Source organism: Peromyscus leucopus, chromosome 2 (assembly GCF_004664715.2).
Source record: "Peromyscus leucopus breed LL Stock chromosome 2, UCI_PerLeu_2.1, whole genome shotgun sequence".
In the NCBI taxonomy this organism is placed as follows: domain Eukaryota; kingdom Metazoa; phylum Chordata; class Mammalia; order Rodentia; family Cricetidae; genus Peromyscus; species Peromyscus leucopus.
In genome coordinates, this window is record NC_051064.1 from 118,369,215 (window position 1) to 118,395,145 (window position 25,931).

At 50.4% G+C, this 25,931-nt stretch overlaps 3 protein-coding genes across 6 annotated transcripts in view; 2 read left to right on the top strand and 1 right to left on the bottom strand.

Annotated features, from left to right (window-relative positions):
• Positions 1-6,469, top strand: part of Zswim5 (zinc finger SWIM-type containing 5) — a 113,677-nt gene extending 107,208 nt beyond the window's left edge. Inside the window, 4 exon segments of the mRNA XM_028889808.1 lie at positions 2,634-2,797; positions 3,448-3,529; positions 4,246-4,812; positions 4,815-6,469. Coding sequence (XP_028745641.1) covers positions 2,634-2,797; positions 3,448-3,529; positions 4,246-4,812; positions 4,815-5,107 — 1,106 coding nt within the window. The 3' untranslated portion in view covers positions 5,108-6,469.
• Positions 6,470-7,957: 1,488 nt separating this feature from the next.
• Positions 7,958-11,587, bottom strand: Urod (uroporphyrinogen decarboxylase). Of its 2 annotated transcripts, XM_028889819.2 has the most exons (10): positions 11,450-11,555; positions 10,724-10,836; positions 10,544-10,623; positions 10,403-10,465; positions 9,961-10,158; positions 9,696-9,857; positions 8,737-8,874; positions 8,484-8,584; positions 8,322-8,388; positions 7,958-8,197 (listed from the first exon to the last, which is right to left on the bottom strand). In XM_028889819.2, the coding sequence occupies exons 1-10, from the start codon at positions 11,467-11,469 to the stop codon at positions 8,036-8,038; spliced, it is 1,104 nt and encodes a 367-aa protein (XP_028745652.1). In that variant the 5' UTR covers positions 11,470-11,555; the 3' UTR covers positions 7,958-8,035. The 2 variants fall into 2 exon arrangements, with proteins under 2 accessions (XP_028745652.1, XP_028745660.1); XM_028889827.2 differs by lacking the exons at positions 10,544-10,623; positions 10,724-10,836 and having other exon boundaries at positions 11,450-11,587.
• A 927-nt stretch (positions 11,588-12,514) lies between these two features.
• Hectd3 (HECT domain E3 ubiquitin protein ligase 3) lies at positions 12,515-21,191 on the top strand. 3 transcript variants are annotated; one of them, XR_005090891.1, is made up of 21 exons: positions 12,516-12,980; positions 13,190-13,350; positions 13,607-13,699; positions 13,778-13,913; positions 14,132-14,247; positions 14,336-14,449; positions 14,587-14,669; positions 15,029-15,194; positions 15,570-15,651; positions 16,430-16,612; positions 16,773-16,825; positions 16,994-17,058; positions 17,197-17,300; positions 17,552-17,671; positions 17,774-17,863; positions 19,114-19,320; positions 19,534-19,663; positions 19,771-19,845; positions 19,955-20,042; positions 20,131-20,202; positions 20,325-20,341. XR_005090891.1 is itself a non-coding variant. In XM_028889839.2 (21 exons), the coding sequence occupies exons 1-21, from the start codon at positions 12,612-12,614 to the stop codon at positions 20,407-20,409; spliced, it is 2,586 nt and encodes an 861-aa protein (XP_028745672.1). In that variant the 5' UTR covers positions 12,517-12,611; the 3' UTR covers positions 20,410-21,191. The 3 variants fall into 3 exon arrangements, 2 of the variants coding, with proteins under 2 accessions (XP_037058744.1, XP_028745672.1); XM_028889839.2 differs by having other exon boundaries at positions 12,517-12,980; positions 19,955-20,036; positions 20,325-21,191; XM_037202849.1 differs by lacking the exons at positions 20,131-20,202; positions 20,325-20,341 and having other exon boundaries at positions 12,515-12,980; positions 19,534-19,617; positions 19,955-20,036.
• The last annotated feature ends 4,740 nt before the right edge of the window (positions 21,192-25,931 follow it).

Genomic DNA, 25,931 nt, shown 5'->3' on the forward strand with positions numbered 1-25,931 from the left:
CTGCACTGCCTATGAAGAGTGCAGACCCTGTGTGAAGCAGCCACAGGGACCTTAAAAATATGACTGCTGTACTCTAGGCTGTGTAAAAATTTAAGACTGCAATGTGATTAACCCTGAGCCTTAAGTTTCATCCATAGACATAGGTCACAGTTCTTTGGTTTTGTTTTTGTCTGAGCCCTGGTTCTCCTGGAACTTGCTCTGTAGACCAGACTGACCTGAAACTCACAGAGATCCTCTTGCCTCTACCTCCCAAGTGCTAGGATTAAGATGTGTACCACCACAACTGGCATTCACAGTTCATTTCTTAATCTGTTATGTGAGCTCACAGAATCAAAGTATAGCCTTAGTCCGATGTTTTAAATAGCCCTTAAACAAACAAAATTTACTGTAGAAATAGTAAATGAAAAAATGAGCTATATAGAGAGAAAGTACTAAAAAATATACCTAATAAAGGACTTACATCTCATGCCCAGTGGTGGCACTTGCCTTTAATCCCAGCACTCTGGAGGTAGAGGCAGGTGGATTTTTATGAGTTTAAGGCCAGCCTGGTCTATAGAGTGAGTTCCAAGACAGCCAGGGCTACACAGAGAAACCCTGTCTCAAAAAACCTAAAAAGAAAAAAAAAAAAGACTTACATCCCAAATATACAAAGAATTCTTTTTTGTTTGTTTATTTCTGTTTTTGTTTTTCAAGACAGAATTTCTCTGTGTAACAGCCATGGCTTTCCTGGAACTTATTCTATAGACCAGGCTGGCCTCGAACTCACAAAGATCCACCTGTCTCTGCCTCCCAAGTGCTGGGGATTAAAGGTGTGCGCCACCGCCATCTGGCACAGAGAATTCTTAAACTCATCAGGCAGCTGGTGATATAACCTAGTTGGTAGAGTACATGCCTAGCATGCTTGAAGCCCTGGGTTTGATCCCCAACACTGCATAAACCAGGCATAGCAGTGTACTTCTGTAAACACAGCACTCAAGAGGTGAAGGAAGAAGGATCAGGAGTTCAAGGTAAGACTCTGCTACATAAGTTCAAGACCAACCTGAAATACATGAGACGCTGTCTCAAAAAAAAAAAAAGTCCAATTTAAAAACAGACTAAAGCCAGGAGTAGTAGTGCACACCTTTAATGCCAGCACTCAGGAGGCAGAGGCAGGTGGATCTCTGAGTTTGAGCCAGCCTGGTCTACAGAGTGAGTTCTGCAACAGCCAGAACTACATAGTGAGACCCTGTCTCAAAAATAATACAAATAAAATAAATAAAAACTGACTAAAAATCTGAAAAGACATCTTGCCAAAGAAGATCTGCAGATAGCAAACTGGCATATGAAATGATATTCAGGGTCATGTGTCTTAGGAAAGTGTAAATTTAGTCAATGAGATACCACTATACACTGTTAGAATGGCTACAGACCAACATGTTGGCAACAGTGTGGAACAACAGAAACTCACTGCTTAGGGAATGTAAAAAAGCACAGCCACTTTGGAAGAGATTTGGCAGGGTTTTCGGTTTTTTGGTTTTTTGTTTTTGTTTTTGTTTTTAACAACGCTAAATGTAGTCTTAACATATATTCCAGCAGTCATGTTCCTAGTCAAAAACATATACATACCAAAACCTGCACAGGAACATTTATATATCTATTCATCCTTGCCCCCAAAGCAACCACAATGTTTTTCAGAAGATTTGAAAACATAAACAAATTGTGATATATCCATACAATGGGATGTCATCTAGCAATAAAACAAAATAAACCTCACATACAGGAACTTCAGTTGTATATTCCGTATTGCAAGAAGTTCAGTCTGAAAATGCTACATGCTGTGTGATTCCAACTGTATGACATTACAGTTACCAGGGTCCAGGACATATGGGGAAAGGTTTGATGAGCATAGGCATTTTAGGGCAGTGAAAGTATCCAGTATGACACTGTAATTATGTACTCATGTGAACTGTGTAACACAGAGACAATGTACTTTAAAGTATAGACTTCAGTTAATATTTCAGTTGGGTCACCAAATACTATATGGGAGAAGTGATAGGCTGGAGTGGTGGCTCAGTAGAAGAGCACTGGCTGCTCTTCCAGAGGACCTGGGTTCAATTCTCAGCACCCACATGGCAGCTCACAATTTCCTGTAACTCCAGTTGCAAGGGACTGGAGGTCCCCCTTCTGGCCTCTGTGGGTACCAGGAACACACACAGTACACAGATCTATATATGCAGGTAAAACACCAATAGAAGCCGGGCGGTGGTGGTGCACGCCTTTAATCCCAGCACTCGGGAGGCAGAGGCAGGCGGATCTCTGTGAGTTCGAGGCCAGCCTGGTCTCCAAAGCGGAAAGGCGCAAAGCTACACAGAGAAACCCTGTCTCGAAAAACTAAAAAAAAAAAACACAAAACACCAATATACACAAAATAAAATAACTTTTAGAAAAAAGATGGGAAGATGGGCAAGGTGAATTCATATGGGTGTCTAGGAACAGAAAGATATACCAGAGTTTAGAAAAGGCACTTGACCAACCAGAAGAGATGGTAGCATTCAGAAGCATAATTGAACTAGTGTCTGTTGTGAACAACTTACTAGGCAAACTCTAGGCAAACTCTCAAATGAACCCTGCCCCTCCCTTTCTGATCACTATAGGGGATACTCTGAGGCTACGGACTATTCTAGAAGCAATACAGAAGCACATCCATTCTTCCTCCCTCATCTTCAAACTGGCTCAAGATGCGTTCAAGATTGCTACTCCCACGGACAGCAGCACAGACAGCACTCTGCTCAATGTGGCCCTGGAGCTGGGCTTACAGGTATGGGTGAGACCACTGTGCCAGCTCCACGTTTCCAAGGGGACTGAACATAGCCATGTCTGGTTCCTTCTGTCTTCCACAATACAAGTTCTAGGGTAGACAGAAGGTAAGGATTCTGTAAAATTGGCCTCCATTTTAAAGTTAAGGCCAGAAGTAAAATAGTTTTAGGCATATAAGGTCCCCATTTTCTCTACCTCTCCCTTCCTCCAAGTCAGTCAAGGTATGATAAGAGTCTTATCTGTTGTTAGTCACGAGAGAAGCCTCCTGTCTAGTGAGTGGGGTGGGGAGAAAGTAAACCTGTCCACACACACAGAAAAGACCACTGTTTAAATAATGAAAAATATTTGTTATTGGGCTGGGAATGTATCTCATTTGGTAGAGTGCTTACCTTCATGCAACAAGATCCTAGGTTCGACCCCTAATATTGCATAAACCGGGCATGGTGGGGTACATCTCTAAGGTCAGTAATAGGGAGGTAGAGACAGATGATTAGAAGTTCAAGGTCATGTAGAATAGAAGGCCAGCCTGGGCTACATGAGACCCTGTCTCAGGCAAACAAAAAAATGTCCTTTGTGTGAAAGAATGAAGTAGAAGGGAGGAGGGGCCCCCAGTTGTCAGGCTTGGCCCCTGGAAATGCCTCTCGTGTCTAGGTAATGCGGATGACCTTGTCAACCCTTAACTGGAGGCGCCGAGAGATGGTTCGATGGTTGGTTACTTGTGCTACAGAAGTGGGTGAGTCTCCCACCTCCCTCTTCCTCCTGGGGAGTTTGTAGGCCCCACTTTTGGGACAGGAGAGCGAATCCTTGGAGTTGTCACACTTCTACTCCGGGCAGCCTGAGAAAGGATGTGCTGCTAGGGGAAGATGGTCTCAGTTCAGCCAGCCTGAGCCCTCGTTGCTCGGACCATATCTTGATATCAGCAGCACTTTTGACCCTCTGTGATTAGAGAAATGTCCATTTTCGGCCACCGGGCCCCATGTGCTCCCTCGGGAGGGAGTGGGCCCAGTGATTTGGTCCCAGTCTCTATCTATGCTTCTGGAAAACCACAGACAACTTGGAGGCTTGAGACCCATTCTAGAACCCTGCACAAGCCCCAGCACAAGACTCTCCCTAGATGCCCTACTTTAGCTGGAACCCCAGGGAAGCCTAGGGCCCTGCCTTGAGGCAGGCAAACCTGGGACTCTGTAGTTTCATCTTTATGAAGAGCTAAGGGTACAGCAGAGACCTTCAGCTCTCTGGCCTAGGAAGGAAGGGATGGGAAGAGACCCCAGACAGGGTCTGGCCATATGGGATGCTCCCCTTGCCCTGGCTTGCCTCAGATCCCCCCAAGGCTGCTGAAGAGGAGGGAGAACTCGTCTCTGCAGGCCAAGTTCAGCCCCCAAATGGTAATCTGGGCAGACTTGGATTGAGACCGAGTAGCCACTGCTGAGCTCAGGCTCTCCCTGACAGGTGTCCGGGCCCTGGTGAGCATCTTGCAGAGCTGGTACACACTCTTCACCCCCACCGAGGCTACAAGTATTGTGGCTGCCACAGCTGTGTCCCACACCACTATCCTGCGCCTCAGTCTTGACTACCCACAGCGGGAGGAACTGGCTAGCTGTGCTCGCACACTGGCCCTGCAGTGTGCTATGAAGGATCCGCAGAGCTGTGCCTTGTCAGCCCTTACACTCTGTGAGAAAGACCACATTGCCTTTGAGGCAGCCTACCAGATTGCCATTGATGCTGCTGCTGGTGGCATGACTCATTCACAGCTCTTCACTATTGCCCGCTACATGGAGCTCCGTGGCTACCCGCTGCGTGCCTTCAAGCTGGCCTCACTGGCCATGAGCCATCTTAACCTGGCCTACAACCAGGACACCCATCCAGCCATCAATGATGTGCTCTGGGCTTGTGCCCTTAGCCACTCTCTGGGCAAGAATGAACTGGCAGCTCTCATCCCCCTGGTGGTGAAGAGTGTGCACTGTGCCACAGTGCTTTCCGATATCCTGCGCAGGTGCACAGTGACTGCACCAGGCTTGGCGGTATCCCAGGCCGTCGCAGCTCTGGAAAGCTCATGTCAACGGACAAAGCTCCACTGCGCCAGCTACTGGATGCCACCATCAATGCCTATATCAACACCACACACTCCCGTCTGACACACATCAGTCCCCGCCATTATGGAGAGTTTATTGAGTTTCTGAGCAAGGCTCGAGAGACCTTCCTACTGCCCCAGGACGGTCACTTGCAATTTGCCCAATTCATTGACAACCTCAAACAGATTTACAAAGGCAAGAAGAAGCTGATGCTGCTGGTTCGCGAGCGCTTTGGCTGAGGAAATGGATAGCTTGCTGCCAGGGCAGCCTGGGCTCCCAGATCAGGACACGGACTCTGAAACATCTGTCTACCCTGAGAGGACTCTGAGCACTTGTGGCTGAGCCAAAAGTACCACAGACCTAAGGACGGGGAGAGTCCAACTTTAACCAGTATTCCTGCCTTGGCAAGCTTGTCACGCCAGCCCCACTGTTCCTGGAGGAGCTGGGCCCTGCAGACCGATCAGATGTCCCCACAACATGTCACCTCACGCCCCTCTATCCTGCGTGTCCTAGCCATTGGCCCCTCTCCCTTGGCAAACACAGAACACTGTTCCGTCTCAGGGATTGCTTAACCAGAGAAACAGAAGCATTTATGGTACTGTAAATACTATAGTATCTGTGTTGTCAAGCACTGTAAAGCTGTAACTATTTATAATTCTGACTCTGATTTGATGAGCACTTAAAGTAGCTGTGGGTGGGAGGACAGGCTTGTTTTCTGAGGAGACTCACAACCATTTCTCAGGTTTCCCATACAGAGTATATGCTGTTGGCAGTGGATAAGTGGGGGCAGCAGGGGGGAAAATGGACAGTTAAAATCCAAGTCTTGTCTGTGCGGAAACTGTGGCCTGCAGACAGGACAACTAGACTAGTGGTCATTGAGGGCAGAGGTCAAGCCTGGGCTTAGACATTTGTCTCACAAAGCTGTGACAACAGTGAAGCTCCCGCTCTGCCTCACACACTCCAGGAGCCCAAGGAACACCTGAATAACAAGTGCAGGGAGAAGACGAAGGTCTAGGAAGCCACTGAGCTTATACGACACATCTGCTCTGGTCACCTTTCTGTTAGAGACTCTGTTTTCATCTCCAGTTTGTACGTGTGTATATCTGTACGGATAAGAACATGTGTCTGTGTACAAAGTTACACATGTGCATGCCTGTGTCGGTTCTGTGTGTGTGAATTGTGTGACATGTGCTAGACTGTGGGTTTGTCTGCCGCTTCATTGTGTGTGTGTGTGTATGATAATGAATATCTAAGTGTTAAGTGTACTCATGGCTACATGTTTAGTGTATATGTGTATCTAGGCACACATAGGTAGTACCTGTGTATAAAGATGTTTGTGTCTGACTGTATGCCTGCTGACCATGGTATGTCTTTATGTGAGTGGTCTCTACATGTAGTCTGCCAGTGTCTTCATGAGTGTGCCTTCTCTCTGCCAGTTCTCTCTTGCCCATTCCTTAGTCTGTTGCTAGCTGAACACTGTTACCCATCTCTGTGCCTCCTCTATTTACCTTCTTTCAGCAAGCACGTTTCTAAGCACTAGTGTCCCTCTGCGTTAAGATTGGCCACTTTCACTCCACGGTTCTTTTCTTACACAAACGTGTTTTCTTCCTCTGACTCTCTACCTCAACCTTCCTCTGCCTGCTTTCATCGTGGTCCCACTGGTAGCTGATTTGGAGGCTGAGGCTGGTATTCCTTTAGCGCTGCCCTTCCTGACGTCTAGTTCTGGTGGGTGACCCCCATCAGCCCATGTTGACCTCCACAGTGTATCACGTTCCTGTACTCCATGACCCTGTGCTTAGCCTGAAATTACAGGAGGTAGCAAGGGCAGTCTTGAGTGTTTACTGTCTTGTGTCTTAGTTCCCTAGTCGGGTGGGTTTGATAGGGAAGGGGTGGTGTAGCTAGAATATGAACTAAGGACCTTTCTGTCTGACTTTATTTTTCTTCGGAAAACGACTTGTCATCTTTTTTATTCCAAACTGACCAGTAAGTTGTATTTGCTGTTTGTGGCTACTAATGTGTTACTGTCCAGCCAAGGGCCCCACACTGTCTCAGCCCAATGGGTTGGCAACAAAGGGAAAAGCCACTCCCATTTCTGTATCATGATTGCCCTTTTTTAGCAAGTATGTGAACTCAGTGCTTTTCTATGAATAAATCATGGATCACAGAAAAGATCATTTTTCTAAAAGCAGAAATTGTGTTCTATCAGTAAATGAGGCCCTTCTCTCCTTTGATGGGACAGGGATCTGGTTGGGCCTAGAGATATACAATAATGGACAGATGAAAAATTCATTACATCACACCCATCTCTATAGTTCTGACCTCAGAACCTTGTCCTAGGAACGAAACAGTCATGTCCTACTGTCACATGATAAGCAGGATTCCAGGATTCTGAGAAAATCAGTGGGCATGCTCAGAAAAGTATGCAGAGTAAGCTGAAGTGGCAGCGGATCCTTTGGCTTCAGAGGCCTTCATGCTTTGGTGATGGAGTAGCCTAAGGGGCCAGTCCTGAGCAACTTAGCTCTGGACCTTAAACTCTGTGGTATCAAAACTGAAGTCTCCTTAGCTCCTGTTTACCTAGATTCCATCTTCCTCTCCTGAACTCCAGAGTGGTCTAGCCACTTCTGTGCCCTTTTTGATCTGTCTTCTTCCTTCAGAGACACAAAGCCCTGTGCCCTATGGACCCTGACCCTTTGTCTATAAATGCCAAAGCCCCAACTGTCTGGAAAGGTATACCTATCATGTCACTCTCGGGCTTGGATGGCTGATGATAGCACAATGGTAGTGTAAGCCTGGTGTTAATGGTGTAGGGTATGTTTACTGATACCTGAGCCCTGAAACTTGTGGAAAAAGGAAAAGGAACAAAGGAGCCTGACCTGGTATGGTACACACCTTTCGTCCCAGCACTTGAGAGACAGAGAGGTAGGTGGATCTCTGAGTTCCAAGGCCAACCTGGGCTACATAGTTCCAAGCCTGTGTGTGTGTGTGTGTGTGTGTGTGTGTGTGTGTGTGTGTGTGTGTGTGTGTGTGTAAGAGGGAGAGGAAGTGGGGGAACGACTGAGGATAAAAACAAACATTTACAAACAAAGGAACATGTTACACTCCAACTCTGGAAGTTTATTCTTCTGGAAACAACCTGTGTTGGTGGTACTTGAGGGGAAGGCATATACTTAATTCTGTCGAAGCAGACGTGAATGTTTGTGTACAGCATCCACAAAGGCTCCTACATGTTCTGGGTCCATGTCAGGGTAAAGTCCATGCCCTAGGTTGGCAATATAGCGTTGTGGCCCAAATTCATCCAGCATGTGCTGCACTAGTCGACCAATCTCTTCCTAGAGGACCAAGATAGAGGAGCGGGAGAACAGGTATAATAAAACCACACACACACGTGATCACCCAACCTTTGCACAATGCATAGAGAAAACCTTGAACACACATGCTGGGCCTGGTTATTACCTCAGATGCATACAAGGCACAGGGATCCAGGTTCCCCTGCAAGGTCACCGTCTTCCCCACGCGCTCCCTGTAGGCAAATTCATCACCACATCCTCATCACTTCACATTTGGGGACTGTACCCCCCTACCTCAACCTCTAGTGCCTACTGCGCCATCACTCACCGGGCTTTCTTTGGTGCCACTGTCCAGTCAAGCCCAACTACCTCATAGCCAGCCTGGGCCAGCTCTTCCAGGGCAAAATGTCCATCCTTAGCAAAGATGATCTGGAGAAAAAGCAGATCTCTGACTAAGCCGTGCTGTGCCCAGTAGCCTTTCTTGGCTGTTCTTCTGCTGCCCTCCAGTGGTGACTTCAGTCCACGCAGGTCTTAGCCCTGAAAGTGCTACAGGCCTTCACTCAACCTGTCCCAGTCCTCACCATGGGCACTGGCGCCAGACCTTCCTTCTGCAGCCCAGCCTTCACCCGCTTGGCCACATCCCGGATGTAGGGCAGTGCAAACTTGCCGAAGAGCTCCGGGCCGAGATGTCCTGCGTGAGACTCAAAGAGCTGCAATGCCTGTAGATAGGTGATAAGAAAAAGGAAGGCTTAACACACAAAGAGGTACCTCAGGCCCACATACAGATTATGCCTTAATTCTCCTCAGGTGGCTTTAAACCCTGACCTACTCCCTGAGGCTAGGAGCTCAATTCCATTCAAAAAGTTTTGCCTTGAAAAAAAGCCAGGAAGTGGTGGCCCATGCCTTTAATCCCAGCACTCAGGAAGCAAATGCAGGTAGATCAATGAGTTCAAGGCCAGCCTGGTCTACAGGTTGAGACCCTGTCAAAAAAAAAAGAAAGAAAGAGAGAGAGAAAAGAGAGAAGAGAGAGAGAGAGAGAGAGAGAGAGAGAAAACAGAAAACAGCCAGGCAGTGGTAGCACACACCTTTCATGCCAGCACTTGGGAGGCAAAGGCAGAAGCAGTTTTGCCTTCTCCAGATCCTAGCAGCAGCTTCAATTTCCAAAAACTCAGGCCTTTAAGCCCTGCTGACAGTTTCAGGAAGGGCTTAGAATCCAAGTGGTTATTAACCTGTAGGTCACGACTCCTTTAAGGCCAAATGACCCATTTCTTTTACAGGGTCACATATCTGATATTTACATTATAGTTCATAACACTAGAAAACTTACAGCTATGAAGTAGCAACAAAAGAATTTTATGGTTAGGGGTCACCATAACATGAACTGTACTAAAGGATAAGCATTAGGAAGGTTGAAAACCACTTAGATACTCCAACCGGATCACTGGAGGAAAACTAAGATCCCTGCTTTCTCCACTTGAGAAAGCCATTGCTTTGGGTCCTGACGGACCAAGCTGCAGCCTGTTTGTCTCTGAAGACTCACCTGAGCACCAGCAGCCACCTGTCCTATTAGATATGGGACCAGAGCATCCGTGAGCATGCCAAGCAGCTTGTGGCTGGCCTGTGGTCTTTGGTAGAGCCATCGCTTGGCCTGAGCCATGGTGCTTGAACTGCCACCCTCAATCATGTATGTCATCAGGGTCCACTGCAGAAGGATACAAAGATGTCACAGCATAGAATCCTTTGTCTATACCAGACCTGCCAGAAGGACCTCTGCATGCTCCAGTTCATGCCCTGTGCAGAATTACCGGAGCACCAGCAAAGCCAATTAACGGCACACGTCCAGCCAGCTGTTGTCGAGTAAGAGTGATGGCTTGGAACACATAGTCCAGCTCTGAGGCCACTGTCGCTGGGTCCCGTAGACGCTCTAGGTCCCGCTCTTCTCTTAATGGCTCTGGGAATGTGGGTCCTTTGCCAGGTACCATGGTCACCTCCATGCCCAGTGCCTTAAGGGGAATAAAATACCTGGCTTCACAATCTGGAACTGCAGAGGGAAGGGTTCTGTTCAACCCATGTGATAAGGAAAGAAAAGAATAAAACCCCTGGCAAACTCCATTTCTTGGTGTTTTCCTCTACCCAGTTATGTTCTTAACTTGAAACCTGACAAGACAGAGGATTTCCAAGGAGTGTTTTCCTTTCTTTCTTTCTTTTTTTTTTTTAAGCCTACATTCCAGGATCAGGGTTGAGTACCTGGGGTACAACAAGGATGTCAGAGAAGATGATGGCAGCATCCAGAGGGAATCTTCTTAGTGGCTGTAGGGAATAACAAATAGGTTAATAAGGAGACACACTGAGGGCATAAATCCCACGCTCTTTTGTGGGGGCCCTCACCTGCAGAGTCAGTTCACAGCAAGCCTCAGGAGAGCGACAGGTGCTGAAGAAGTCCTGGGTAGACCTAGTTTCCCTAAACTCTGCAAGAGGAGAGGAAGAACAGGACTCAACCAGGAGGTCTTCTAAAGTTATCCTTGGCCCCTGAACTTCACCTTCTAGAGTTTTATCTTTGTCCCTGACCTGGTAAGTATCGGCCTGCTTGTCGCATGCACCAAACGGGAGTGTAGTCTGTTTCCTCTCCCCAAGCTGCTTTCAGGAACGTGTCATTCTTCAGCTCCGGAAAATTCTGGAGTCTGGCGATCGGGTGGAGAGGAGAGGTAGGAGTAAGTGTCATGCTAGACTGGGGTCTGGGGAAGGCGTGTTCAGTCAGGCACCGCTATCTGCCGCCTCCAGGTCCTTGCAAACCATGGCTCCCCACCCACTCCGCCTCCTCTCTATCAGGTAGCGCACAAGACTCTAGGAGGGGGGCCCCACTGGGGCCTCTCTCATGCACGTTTGTCCAGCTTTCCCAAACTGGAGGGACTAGGGGGGTGGAATGAAAATCCAGTACGGAGAGTTTGGGGGGAAGAAGTTAATGTCGGGGACCGGGCCGCGAGTGGCAGGGTGATCCCCGAAACGAGAGAGAGGATCAGAGTTGATGGTCCCAAGTGCTAGTTAGAGGTTCTAAGTCACCTCTGAAAGTCTAGGGACGCAGTCCCGCGAGTTAGTCCCTGGAATGGAGATTTAGGGAAGGGGGCAGGGGGCGGGGAAGGTTCTATCCCATGATTGGAAGATTTGGAATCACGGCGATTTGGGTTCGTACTGGGAGATCGCCAGAAAAATAAGAGTTTAAGGACATATCCCTGAATTGGAAGACTCAGATCAGAAAGCAAGGTAGCCACAGCGCGAGCAGTTGTGTTGACTCACCTCAGCCCGTTCGCCTCCATCGTAAACAGTAACTGAGCAGTCTCCGGTCGCCGCTTTAATCTGAATCTCCGCCCACACAGCCCAGGCCACGCCCCTTCCTAAAGAGAACCTCCGCGTCGCCATATTGAGAGCCACGTGACCGCTCCGTCACTGACAGCTGTGGGGCTGCCCTCCCTGCTGCCCGTAGGACCCCAACAATTTTTCACCGTAAAGTCCAGTGTTACGCCGCAGTAACAAACGACCCAAAGAAATGACTTCTCAGTACGTCTTAAAGTGGCATGAGAAAATTATTCCCATCTGTGGCCTGGAAATCCCGAACTTAGCCCAGGTCTCGCTTTCATTCCCATCCATGAGTCCTTACAATGTTTTCTGGCAAAGGAATGATGCAAAAGGCTGTACACGGAACTAAAGGCGCTCTTAACTGCTGAGCCATCTCTCCAGCCCCCGGTCATCACTTTTATTTAGGTGGACAACGAATATATGTCTCCCGGGATTAGAAGCAACAAAGAGCATCTATTCAGAATGATTGAACATTCCTATCAGTGACCGGGGGAGGGGTCATTCTACCAAACATTTAGTCACACCGCCCCTAGGATAGATAGTTTAACAAATTTAAAGATGTTTCTCAAGCAGGGCATGATGGCTCACGCCTTTAATCCCTGCTCTTGGGAGACAGAGGCAGGTGGATCTCTGTGAGTTCGAGGCCAGCCCGGTCTGCATAATGGATTCCGGGGCAGTCAGGGCTACACAGAGAAATCCTGTTTAGAAAAACGGGGGGGGGGGGGGGAAATGTAGTTGCAGTGATCAAGGGAAGATAGAATAGTGGCTTGAACAAGGGTAGCAGCATTAGCTTGAATAAAGCCAGTGAGAGGATCGCGAGGTTTGAAACTAGCCTGTGCTGCATAATGAGACCCTACTTCAAAAGTCTACTTTTGAGTCCGGTTGGGTTAGCCGGGGACGGGGTCACAAAATAGGGAATATCGTTGAGTGTCAGAGCACACCTGACCATACGGTGGCAATAGGCTGTGCACTTAATACAAAACATACGGCCAAGTAGGGTGGGAGGCGGAGCAGGGCGTGGTGGGAAGCTGAGCTTGCGGTCCCCCGGCTGCTGCTGCGGGCCAAGGTTTCCCTGGACGAGTTTCAGCTCCGCGGCTTCACCATGGCTGGCCCTGGCCCCGGAGCGGCGCTCGAGTCCCCCCGACAGCTCCTGGGCCGCGTGCGCTTCCTGGCCGAGGCGGCGCGGAGCCTCCGGGCCGGGCTGCCGCTGCCCGCGGCGCTGGCTTTCGTGCCGCGAGAGGTGCTCTACAAGCTTTACAAGGACCCGGCGGGACCGTCGCGCGTGCTGCTGCCTGTGTGGGAGGCGGAGGGCCTGGGGCTGCGTGTCGGTGCCGCGGGCCCTGCGCCCGGCACCGGCTCGGGACCGCTGCGCGCCGCCCGCGACAGTATTGAGCTCCGGCGTGGCGCCTGTGTGCGCACCACCGGCGAGGAGCTGTGCAACGGCCACGGCCTCTGGGTGAAGTTGACCAAGGTGCGCCCCGGTGGGCCGGGACCCAGCCAAAGACCCCCTGGATCCGGCCAAAGCCGTGGTTGGTCCGCCCTCTTTTCCCATATCTTTTCCCATAGTGAGCTGGCAATTGCTTTCGGTGCTCTTTGCCCTGGGCTGGACTGGGCGAGCCGCTGGGCTGCTCCCTGACATCTGTCCCCTGACGGCTGTCCCCATCTGGCATGTCCCTGCAGGAGCAGCTGGCCGAACACCTGAGTGACTGCGGACTGGACGAAGGCTGGCTTCTAGTGTGTCGCCCGGCGGAGGGCGGGGCCCGCCTTGTACCGATCGACACCCCAGACCACCTGCAGCGGCAGCAGCAGCTCTTTGGCGTAGACTACCGGCCGGTGCTCAGGTCCTGCAATTGAAAGAGCGCGACTTGGTGTCCAGCCGAGCAAGGGGTTTGGAAGCGCGACCCAAATCCAGACCTTGGGTTGTGTGAGATTTGGGGGTGGAGGTTGTGGCAAGAACAGGCAGAGATGAGACCTGGAAGGGGTGGGATTAGGTTTCTGGAGGCTTGGAGGTAGAACTCTAGAGAAGGCTCTAGACCTTGGAGGTGGTGTCCTGTTGCCCATACCTCCCTCCTCATTTGCCCGACTCTGTGCCCACAGATGGGAACAGGTGGTGGACCTGACCTACTCACATCGCCTAGGGTCCAGGCCTCAGCCCGCAGAGGCCTACACGGAAGCGATACAAAGACTACTGTGAGTTATCCGGAGTGGGGTGGAAGAGGAGGGAGCAGGGCCTGAACCCAGCCTAATTAGGGGTTTGGGGTTGCTTAGCTATGTGCCCCCAACATGGACATATGAGTGCGACGAGGACCTGATCCACTTCTTATATGACCACCTGGGCAAAGAAGATGAGAACCTGGGTAGTGTGAAGCAGTATGTGGAAAGCATAGATGTCTCCTCCTACACGGTGGGTGCTGAGACTCCTCCTGTGGCTAGACACAGTCACATTCCTCGATGCTAGGTCCAGAACTCCCATTGCCAAACCGGGGCCAAACCGTCGTCCCCACAAGCCACGCCTCCGTCCCTCTCCTCTTGGACCCAGACACCCTTCCCTACCCCACACCCACCCCAACTCACACACTTGCCCAGGGCAAACGTGACTCCGCCTTTCTGCCCCGACCCTAGGAAGAGTTCAATGTGTCCTGCCTGACGGATAGCAATGCAGACACCTACTGGGAGAGCGATGGGTCCCAGTGCCAGCACTGGGTACGGCTCACCATGAAGAAAGGCACGATTGTCAAGTGAGAAGGCTCCAGGCCGGACAGGGTGGGTGAGCCATGTGCTCTGGGTGCCTAAAGACTCACTCAGACACATGCTCTAAACCTTCAGGAAGCTGCTACTCACAGTGGATACCACAGATGACAACTTCATGCCTAAGCGGGTAGTGGTCTATGGGGGTGAAGGGGACAACCTGAAGAAGCTGAGTGACGTGAGCATCGACGAGTGAGCAGGCTGTCCTGGGGTGGGAAGTGGGGGTATGATCTTAGCAATGGGGGCCAAGCTCCGCTTGAATGGAACCCCAGAAGTTCCTGAGGGCCTAAGGCAGCAAGTATCTGAACTGCTTTATACCTGTCTCCTAGGACCCTGATTGGGGATGTCTGTGTCTTGGAGGACATGACTGTCCACCTTCCAATCATCGAGATCCGAATCGTTGAGTGTCGAGGTGGGGCTTAAGGCTATAAGGAATCCTGGGAAGTGGGTGGGGGCAAGCTGACAGTATGGAGGGAAGGAGGTTGGCTTGGAGTTAGGGTAAAGATACGGGGCCAGAGATAGGAATAAGCCACCTTAAAGCCATGGGGATAGTTAAGCTCATCTAGAAAAGGAACTTGTGTTAGGATCCACAGGCATCCCAACAGCATAGAGGCGGAATGAACATACAAATCACAGAATCATGTGATAGAATCTCAGAAGCCTCTAGTGGCTAACTGGCAAAATGCCAACCTTTAAGGAGCCATTCCCAGGTCTGAGAGGCAAGAAAACTGCAGTCACAGGAAATGACCATTCTCTGACCCCTTCCCTCAGATGACGGGATTGATGTTCGTCTTCGCGGGGTCAAGATCAAGTCCTCTAGACAGCGGGAGCTGGGCTTGAATGCAGACCTGTTCCAGCCAGCCAGTCTGGTGCGATATCCACGCCTAGAGGGCACTGACCCGGAAGTACTGTACCGAAGAGCTGTCCTTCTGCAGAGGTAACTGCGGTGCTGGCCCTGCATGCCTCTCTTTCCCCTCAGCCTTGGGGATCTACATGGAGGAGGCCCCAAAGTCTGGTAAAATAAACTAGTGCACTTCAAGGGCCAGAGCATCTCCTGATCATCGCTCTGTCCCTGTGGATTAGAGACTGGGGTCTTACATCCATGCTAAATTCTGTTTGTTTGTTTTGGTTTGGTTTTGAGACAGGGTTTCTCTGTGTAGCCTTAGCCATCCTGGAACTCACTTTGTAGACCAGGCTGGCCTTGAACTCACAGAGTTCTGCCTGTCTCTGCCTTCTAAATGCTGGGATTGAGAGGTACACCACCACTGCACAGCATCCACGCTAAACTCTTTATCTTCACCCATTACCACAGATTCATCAAGATCCTGGACAGTGTCCTGCACCACCTGGTACCTGCCTGGGACCACACACTGGGCACCTTCAGTGAGATTAAAGTGAGTCTGAACCCTGCAGTACTAACCTGGGCGCTGGGTTCCTCCTTCCTGTTCATCTGGTTTTCATTCTTTAGCAGAAAGTTCCTGAAACCCCTAGGGCTAGACCCTTTCTGCTCCTGGAAACCAAGAACAAAGCCAGACACAAGTGATGAAAAGTTAGGGTTTTGGGGGCTGGTCCCCGCACGGGTGTGTGAAATAGGCAATAGGAGGGAGGGAAGGAACCGTACAGGCGGGCAGCTATACGAAAGGTGCCGCCTGGGGGCTGAGGCAGCTAGGTGTGAGTGTGGCCTGGATGAGGCTGGAAGGGGTCTGACGGGAAGCACAGTCTGCGTCTCAAGAGCCTCGTGTGCCAGGGTGTGAGGTAGGAACTTGGCTATGGTCAGTGGAACTGCTAGGAAGCTTGGAAGAAGCCCACGCCTTTAATCCCAGCACTCGGGAGGCAGAGGCAGGAGGATCTCTGTGAGCTTAAGGCCAATCTGGTCAATAGATCGAGTTCTAGGACAGCCAGGGCTATACAGAGAAACCCTGTCCTGAAAAAAAGAAAAGGAAAAGAAAAAAGAAAGAGAGAAACAAACAAACAAAGCTCATAAGGGAATATTAGATTTGTGCTGTTGTTTTACAGAGTTCCCCTTTGTGGTTAGTTTAAGGAAGAAACTATAAGCAAGAACAGAGTGAACTAGACTTGACTGGGATGGTAAAATTGGGTCTAAGCGTAGAGGAAAGTGCCAGGGCTAGACAAAAGCTGACGGTCCCTGCCTTGGCCGCCTTCCCTCACCAGCAAGTGAAACAGTTCCTCCTGCTGTCACGCCAGCGGCCCAGCTTGGTGGCGCAGTGCCTCCGCGATTCGGAAAGCAGCAAGCCCAGCTTCATGCCGCGGCTGTACATCAACCGCCGCCTGGCCATGGAGCACCGTGCCTGCCCTTCCCGGGACCCTGCCTGCAAGAACGCAGTCTTCACCCAGGTCTGGCCTACCTGGATTAGACTGAGGGAGGGTCAGTAAAGGGCCTGGGGGTTTAGTCCAGGAGGGACTTGAGCAAGGTCCTTGGGCAGGAATAGGGACAGCTAATTAACATAAACCTCCCTACGGCTCCCACTTACTCCCATTTTCTCATGTCCCCCAGGTCTATGAAGGCCTCAAGCCTTCTGACAAGTATGAAAAGCCCTTGGACTACAGGTATGGCATGAGGGTTAGGGACTTGCCCAGGGCACATACATCCACACACTGCACCTCGTACCTCTCACTATTACCACTCTATAGTCTTTTCCTGGCCGGTCTCTGGGCTAGTTAACGTGCCTGAGCTCAGCCCCAGCATAGCAGAGACCCATCCATCCCAATTTCCAGGTGGCCCATGCGCTATGACCAGTGGTGGGAATGTAAATTCATCGCAGAAGGCATCATTGACCAAGGTGAGGCCATGATCGCCGTGGGCTCCAATTGTTATCCTTTTAGAGTGTTAGCACCTTCTGGGATTACCAGCTAATAGACACGGGAAGCCTGCTTGTTACCCCTTATGAGAGCCCAGCTGAACGCTTCTGTCATTTCAGGTGGTGGCTTCCGTGACAGCCTGGCAGATATGTCAGAAGAGCTGTGCCCCAGCTCAGCTGACACCCCTGTGCCTCTGCCCTTCTTCGTGCGCACGGCGAACCAGGTGATTGTCTCCCCGCCCACCACCAAATTTCCACCACCTCTGCAAATCTCTTGAGAACCAGACGGAGCTGGAGGGGGCAGTGGAGGGATTGAATTACCTGGGCAGCCTCTGCAGAGGAGAGGAGCATCCTTCTACATTAGGAGGGATGGTGGAGGGGGAGCAGTAGACTTCCGGTGAAGTCTTTAGGGTACTTGTGGTAGGAAAATAGGGTCTACCCCATGTCCTGCTGATAGGCTCTGTCTCTGGGGCAGGGCAATGGCACTGGTGAGGCCCGGGACATGTATGTGCCTAACCCCTCTTGCCGAGACTTTGCCAAGTACGAGTGGATCGGCCAGCTGATGGGGGCTGCCCTTCGGGGTAAGGAGTTCCTGGTGAGTAACGCCATCATCACCTGTCAGCAAAGCCCAGGCCTGGAAGGAAGGGCCTGCAACCCCGGGAGACTCGGTGAGACGGCAGCTGTGTTTGTCACGCAGGTGTTGGCCCTGCCTGGGTTCGTGTGGAAGCAGCTGTCTGGTGAGGAGGTGAGCTGGAGCAAAGACTTCCCAGCTGTGGACTCCGTGCTGGTGAGCAGGACCTGGACCCGTGTCTCCTCTGCCCAGACCCACTGGCCCTCAGTACACGTGTTCCCTCTCTAGTCCCATCGACTCCTGTGGATTCAGCTGCTGTCTTTGCTCTGATAACTCCTAAAATCCTTACCTCCAGCTCGCACTTCTCTGCTCAGCCTGGGGCCGTGTGTGCATCTACCTCAAGATGGCCCATCTGAGTCTTGCACCTTCATTTATCCCCAGTCCACCGCCTCTTGGGCTCCAGGCTCAGAATTGCACCCCCAGCCCCCTTTGCCCATGGCAAAGTCAGCAGGGCCTTTTTGTGTTTATTCTGTTTTTGCTTTTATTTTTTTTAGCATATTTGTGTGTGTGTGTGTGTGTGTGTGTGTGTGTGTGTAGGTAGTGTAGGTAGGTAGGTGCACCATGGTGCATATGTAGAGGTCAGAGGACAACTTTTGAGAATTGGATCTCTTTCCCCCATGAGGTCCCAGGAGTTGGACTCAGGTCGTGAGACTTGTGACAGGTACTTGTATGCACTGAACCACCTTGCCGGCCTTGTTTTTTCCTCTTTGCAGTAGGGTTCCATGTAGTAGAGGATATGCAGTTGAGGAGGATGGCCTTGAACTTCTCATCTTCCTGCTCCATCTCCTAAATTCGGGATTGCAGGCATGTGCCAGCCGCCAGGCCTGGCTTAGGGTCACCCTAACTCTTCTCCCCACAACATCCCGTCTGGTCTCTCCCTGGAATTGGTGTGCTACTTCTCCCATCCCTGCTGCCCCGCGGTTCAGGCCACCTTTTCTTCTGTCCCAGCTGTGTGTTGTGAAAGCTGATGCCCCGTCTCTGTTCTTGTCCATCTCACTCCACGCTGCCAGAGTCAGTTATTTCTCTTTCCTCGGTTAAACCACGTGATGGCTGCTTTGGGCTTAGAACAGCAGGAACTCGGTAAAGGCCTTACCTGACTCCTGTGTCTCAGCCACTGACTCACACTCAGGCTCTAAGCAAAACATTCTTTAGGCCTTTTGAGTTTTCAGCTTTGTCGGAGATGTTCTCTCTCCCGACTTCCCTCGTGGCCAAGCCAATTCCCGGCTGTCCTTTGGATCAGGCCATTTCCTGCAGGGTGCCAACCCTGACCTCCAAGGCTGGCTGGGTATTGTCTCACACTGTTTCACGGCCCTTTGCTGGTCTCTGCACTCTACATTCCTACAGGAAGACAGAGACTGTCTCCCCATTGAAGAGCTGACATCCCCACCTCTCTCCCCAACCCTCAGGTGAAGCTCCTGGAAGTGATGGAAGGGATGGACAAGGAGACATTTGAGTTCAAGTTCGGGAAGGAGCTAACATTCACCACCGTGCTGAGTGATCAGCAGGTGGTGGAGCTGATTCCTGGGGGCACAGGCATCGTGGTGGGATACGAGGACCGCTCTCGCTTCATCCAGCTGGTGCAGAAGGCTCGACTAGAGGAGAGCAAGGAGCAGGTAGCAAACCGGAGCTCTGGACCTTCCCAGCCCCTTCCCAACTCCTTCCCTGTACAGCCGGAGAGCCCGCCGGTAGGCCACCACTACCAGGCCGCATTCTAGCTCTCTCCATAACTGTGCCCCTCCTTCCTGCTGACCAGTGAGTAGAGATGTCCCCAGTGTGTGCTGAAAGGAGCGTCCTCTTTCCCAGCCGGGCTTTTCCCTCCTCCCTAGGTGGCAGCCATGCAGGCAGGTCTGCTGAAGGTGGTACCACAGGCTGTGCTGGACCTGCTGACCTGGCAAGAGCTGGAAAAGAAGGTGTGTGGGGATCCGGAGGTCACTGTGGATGCTCTGCGCAAGCTCAGTGAGTTCTAGGGGATGGGGCAGTGAAGCGCGGGGGGGGGGGGGGGGCGAGACTTAAGGAACAGCAGAATGAGACCTAAGAATGGATTCTTGCCCTGGCCCCTGCAGCTCGGTTTGAGGACTTTGAACCATCTGACACGCGAGTGCAGTACTTCTGGGAGGCTCTGAACAATTTCACCAACGGTCAGTAGAGGGCAGAGTGCCGCTTGCGTCGCCTCTGGACCCGCTTGGGGGCTGGAGAGGCGGCGGGATAGAAGTTGTAGAAGCGTTAATTTTCCTCTCCTCCACCCAGAGGACCGGAGCCGCTTCCTGCGCTTTGTGACTGGCCGCAGCCGCCTCCCAGCTCGGATCTACATCTACCCAGACAAACTGGGGTGAGTGTGAGTACAGAGACGGGCCTGAGGGGCCTCCCACATACACACATCCCTCTACAGCTCCTCCTGATCCTTTGCCTCCCCAAACTCCCAGCTATGAGACCACAGACGCGCTGCCCGAGTCTTCCACCTGCTCCAGCACGCTCTTCCTCCCGCACTATGCCAGGTGAGTTTTCCTAGGTTCATGTTCGGGGGGTGACGTCCTCGTGTGGAAGGGCGGCGGGCGGCAAAGTGCACCCCTGGGCGCAGCAGAGCTGCCCGCCGAGCCACCTTTCCCACCTCCTTTAGTGCCAAGGTATGCGAGGAGAAGCTCCGCTATGCCGCCTACAACTGTGTGGCCATCGACACGGACATGAGCCCCTGGGAGGAGTGAGGCTGAGCCCAAGCAGTCACGCTGCCCTCACCCAGGCCAGCCCAGTTTGAGTCTCAACAGAAGTGACGGGTTCCGAACACCTCCGCACGGTGGGCCCGGCGCTGTGGACGGCTGCCGTGGGAGCCATGAGTAGACACTAGCGGTCCAGCCCCCGCAGACCGGCGAGCCCGACTCCTCCTGGGCTTGCGCTGTGAGCGGCATCTTCCGCAAGCCCCGCCCACACAAGCTGCAAGGCCTGAGCTACTTGAAGGGGGCCTCTAGCCCCCCAACCCGAGGACTTGGATCCCATCTCTGGTTTCCCCCGTCTCCCCTTCTTTTCTAGCTTCAGCCATGGCTCAGAATGTTTAAAAGTTGATGGTACTTCAAGCAAGGAGCCAAGGGCAGAGTGGTCGTCTTCCTTGGCCACGGTATCCCCAAGAATGAAGACCCAGTTCAGTACCCTTGCATTCTAGTCTTCTTCCTCCCATAGCAGAGGTGTGAGCTTTGACCTTCCAGCGGCTTAGAATGTACGTCCACTCGACGTGGAGTCTTTGCTCAGCCCCTCTGTGATGCCAGCTCAACTCCGTGTCTGCTCCCTCACCCCGAGATCTCACACAGGCGTGGGTCCTCATGTCCTCTCAGAACTTTTAGTAGTTCCCTTTTACCGAACTCTACAATATTTAAAGCCTAGACGTTAAACCTGCTCCGAGGGCTGCACACACCCTGAGAGCCTCCATGACACTCCTTTAGAAGGTCTTGCACATGGGAAAATTGAATAAATTAATGAGTTCATTTCTTTAGGATGTGCTTTTGTGATGTGATCCCTACTAAACTCACGGTGCTTCTATGTCCTGGAAGGAGCTCGGAGGCCTTCTGGTAGCAGGGGACATGTGCCTAATGGGAGTGGTGGGGCTTCCCAGGAACACGTCTCATCTGGAGTGCAGGCTAGGAAAGAGAGCTCAGAGCATAGGACAGAAGGCCGACACATCTCGAGGGGAATGGTGATTTCAAGCTTGGAAGCCCACCGCCAGAAGCACGTGAGCAGAAAGCCGGTACATGGAGGGTAGAGCTGGGACAGCTGACTTCGACAGACTGGGAGCCCCTGTCTGCCCCAGGTGTCTCATAACTAAGGCACGGAGACTCTTACCCAAGTACTTGACCCTCAAGCACAGTCCATTGCACAGGTGTCCTGGTGTCCTGGTACAATGTATGGCTATCAATTGCCTATCAAAGCAGAGCATAAACTTGCCTAACGTGTCCTCTAGAGCTCACGCTGCCACTAAGGAAGTTCTTTTACTACCCTCTCCACATGGCTGGGTGACTGCCCAGACCTCTCTCCCACCCTGGAACTCACGCCCACCTGAGCCTCCTGGGGCAGCCCTGTCCTGCCCATGCACTTTGGGTGGCCCACAGGAGACATACATGAGCACCCTCCTCCCTACCCCGACCCCCCCCACACCAGGGAGCTGAAGCAGCAGGAATCCCAGGAGCTGCTGGTCCACTAAGCTCTGTTCTCTCTCGGCAAGCTCCCCCGGCTCTGCTGGCGGAAGGCATGCCTCCCCACCCTGTCTCCCCTGTAAGTGCTGTGGGGTGTAGTTTGTCTCTGCCCGGACAGCTGTCCTTAGTAGCTCTCTAACACTATATTTTGCAGCCTGCTTTGCATTCATTTAGAAATAAAGCATGGTCCTGCCAGTGGTGATACACACCTTTAATTCCAGCACTACTTGGAGGCAAGTAGGTGGATCTCTGTGAGTTCAAGGCCAGCCTAGTCTACAGAGTGAGTTCCAGGACAGGCAAGGCTACATAGAGAAACCCTGTCTTGGGAAAAGATTAAAAAAAGAAAGAAATGAAACACAGAGTACAGGTGTCAGGCATCAGGTCTTAAGCGCCATGGCTAAATGAGTTGTTTTTGCACCACAGCACACTTAACGGGACACGCTGCTGCATCTCCCCATTGTGTAACAGTGTGCAGCGTGCATCCTCTCCATGATGAATTACCATACTTCCTTCTAAGTATGGACCCACTGAAACATTTGTCTCTTTTTTTTTTTTTGTTTTGTTTTGTTTTTCGAGACAGGGTTTCTCTGTGTAGCTTTGTGCCTTTCCTGGATCTTGCTCTGTAGACCAGGCTGGACTCGAACTCACAGAGATCTGCCTAGCTCTGCCTCCCGAGTGCTGGGATTAAGGCATGCTGCGCCACCACCACCCCGCCTTGTCTCTTTTTTTAAAGCTTTATTTTATTGTTAAAATTGTGTGTACACATGTATGTCTGTATGGAGTGTGTGTAATGAATGTAGGCACCCAAGGAGGCCATAGGAGGGCATTGGATCCCCTACAGCTGAAGCTACAGGCATTTGTGAGCCGTCTGGTATAGGTGCTAGGTACTAACCTCAGGTCCTCCGGAAGAGCAGCGAGTGCTCTTACCTCTCGGCAGCCCCCGGAACAGTGGATTCTTTATATGTTCCATCTAATTAAATATCTCTGAGAAACACTTCCTCCAACCCCCACTTTTGTTTGTTTCTGAGACAGGGTCTTGCTGTGTAACCCTGGCTGGCCTGGTCTGAAACTCCTTATGTAGACCAGGCTGGCCATCAGCCTGCAGCAATAGTGCCTGTACCACCCACATGCTGAGAGTTCAGGCAGGCACCCCCAGCACACTCAGTCTAAGGAGCCCTTTAATATGAAGGGGTTTTGCCGTGGCCTGCTCTGGGACATCCTGTGTATTGCAGCTGCTCTCCTCATGAATGGAGGTAAGAGCGCCCTCATGAAGTTGCTGTGGCGACAAATGTGTGGTCTGTGACAACAGGGCCAGCACACACGACCAGCTGTTTACAAACCTTCAGTTTCCATCTCACTTGTGGTGTTACCATTTTCTCTGAGCTGCACTTGCTTGGCCACTTTGTTTTCTCTCGCGCCTTGTGCACACACCTTTAGTCCCAGCACTCAGGAAGCAGAGGCAGGCGGACCTCTTGAGTTCAAGGCCAGTCTGGTCTACACAGTGAGTTCCAGGGCAGCCAGGGAAACACAGAGAAACCCTGTCTCAGAAAAGAAGAGAGAGAGAGAGAAAAGAAAGAAAGAAAGACACTATCCAAAAATGGTCTTCATGTTTCTCATTGCTTTTACGGAAGAGAGAATTTTTGGATGTTTGGTAATGTATTATTTTTAGTAATATAAACTGCTCCCTTTTTCTTCTAAATTTATTGGATAGGAAGTCATGGAGACTGGGCTGAAGGTGCTCCCCACCAAGTCCAAGGACCTAAGTTCAATCCCTAATGTCCATAATGTGGAAGGAGAGAACCAATTCCTGTATGTTGCACTTGCCCTCCCCATGTGCACTGTGTACATGTATATACATACATTCACACAATAAATACATGTTAAAAAATGGTTTTTTTTGGAAAAAGAACAGTTGTACAGGAACTGGAGATGGAGTTTAGTGGAACAAGACTTGACAAACATAAGCAAGACCTAGACAGATGTTGAAGTATAAAAGATTTCAATGAAACAAGTCTCAAGTTTAAATATCCTCTGATGGGCCAGGAACGTAGCTCAATGCAAAGTGCTTGACCAAGTGTGAGCCCTGGGTTTCCCCTGTACTGGGGTCACGGGAGGGCTTCTATAAAACTCGTAAGTTCTGAGCTGGGAAGATAAATCCGTCAGTAAATTAGTGAGACCTGACCCCCGGAGCCCACGTGAAAAGGCTGGATATAGTGTCTCACATTTGGTATCCCAGCACTGGCGAGGCGGAGACCAGATCTCGGACGCTTGCTAGCATGGCCTGATTGATGAGCTCCAGGCTAAATGATGAACCCTGTCTCAAGGGAAAGCACTCTAAGGAACTACACCTAAGGTCTACCTCTGAGGGCTACACGTGAATAACACAAACACCTCATAGCACCTCAGAGCAGTCAGTGTGGTCTTCTTGCCCAACTTATTCCCTCCCCCCCAAAATGTCACCTTTTAATAAACTCGCTTTAGTCATCATTGTTTAAACTCTATAATTTGGACTGCTGGCCTTGTTAGAATGTCAAGTCTACAGAGGCTGGTTCCTTATATTCAGATATATCACAAGAGCCTAAAATTGTCCTTGGGAAGGAGACTGATGTGGGGAATAATTCAAGTAAGCATCAACTACAGGCACTGAGTAACTAGTTGTTAAATGAATAAATAAAACATGACCTCAAAACCCTACTTCCAATTAAAAAGGGAGGAACCAAAAGTCTGAAAAGTTGTTTATGATAAAAGTGGGGAAACCACCAAATTAATCAAATTAGTTCTTTAAAAACTGACCCATCCGGGCTGGAGAGATGGCTCAGCTGTTAAAGGCTAGGCTCACAACCAAAAGTAAAAACGGACCCATCAGCTTAGAACACCAATGTCTTGACTTCAAAGTCACCAATGGTGGGCGTTCTCTGTGCTTGAAGAAGTCCTAATTAGTGGGAGTTGCTGCCAAGCATTCATTTTATAACAGTAAACAGTGCGGCATCATTCCATCTGTGACTTATCATTAGTCCCTTGCTGATCACTAAGCTTATGTGCAAAAATCGAGTGGGAAGTACTTTAGTTCACGCAATTAGCAGCCAAAGTAGATTTTTTTCTCATTTTTATCTTTCACTCAGTGCTCTAACAATAACAATTCCCCACCACACTGACAAGCCCACAGCCAAATGGAATAGATGAGTATTAGGATGTGGCCAGTAAATTCCCAAAGAGAGAGCTCTAGCAGACTGTGGGAAGAATATCTGTGAGCCAAGGCCCAACTTTGGAAGGTTTCTTTTGTTTCTCACACTGCAGAGGACTTGCCCTTCTGAGGCTACCTCATCCACCTTAAGAAAGAAATGAGATGTAATCGCTTGTGAACACAAAAGCATTATAAGGAACAACTCATTTCTAATAAGCATTTACAAAGTACCTCCTGTATACTTGATATATACTAATATGCACGAGCCTAGTCACTCGAGAATAACATGAACTGAATTAGAAGGCATCTTCAGGAGAGGAGTTAGCAGTTAGGCTTTTAGCCTAGTTTCCCTATCACTAAATGGGATGTTAAAGGAAAATTCAGAAGAAAATTCAAACTAATTAAATTATTCGTTTAGCACATCTTAGGTCCTGGGAAGAAAGGAACAAATAAAATATAGCCTTTCCGGATCTTTGTGAGTTCGAGGCCAACCTGGTCTACAGAGCGAGATCCAGGAAAGGCACAAAGCTACACAGAGAAACCCTGTCTCCAAAAAAAAAAAAAACAAAACAAAAAAAACACCAAAAAACAAAAAATGGGGGGGGGGGGGGAGCTGGAGAGATGGATCAGCAGTTAAGAGCACTGGCTGTTCTTCCAGGGGTCCTGAGTTCAATTCCCAGCAACCACATGGTGGCTCACGACCATCTGTAATGAGATCTGGTGCCCTCTTCTGGCCTGCAAGCATACATGTAGGCAGAACACTGTATACATAATAAATAAATAAATAAATAAATAAATAAATAAATAAATAAATAAATAAAATACAGCCTTTCTCCTCAAAGAATTTGATTTTAAAAAGCCC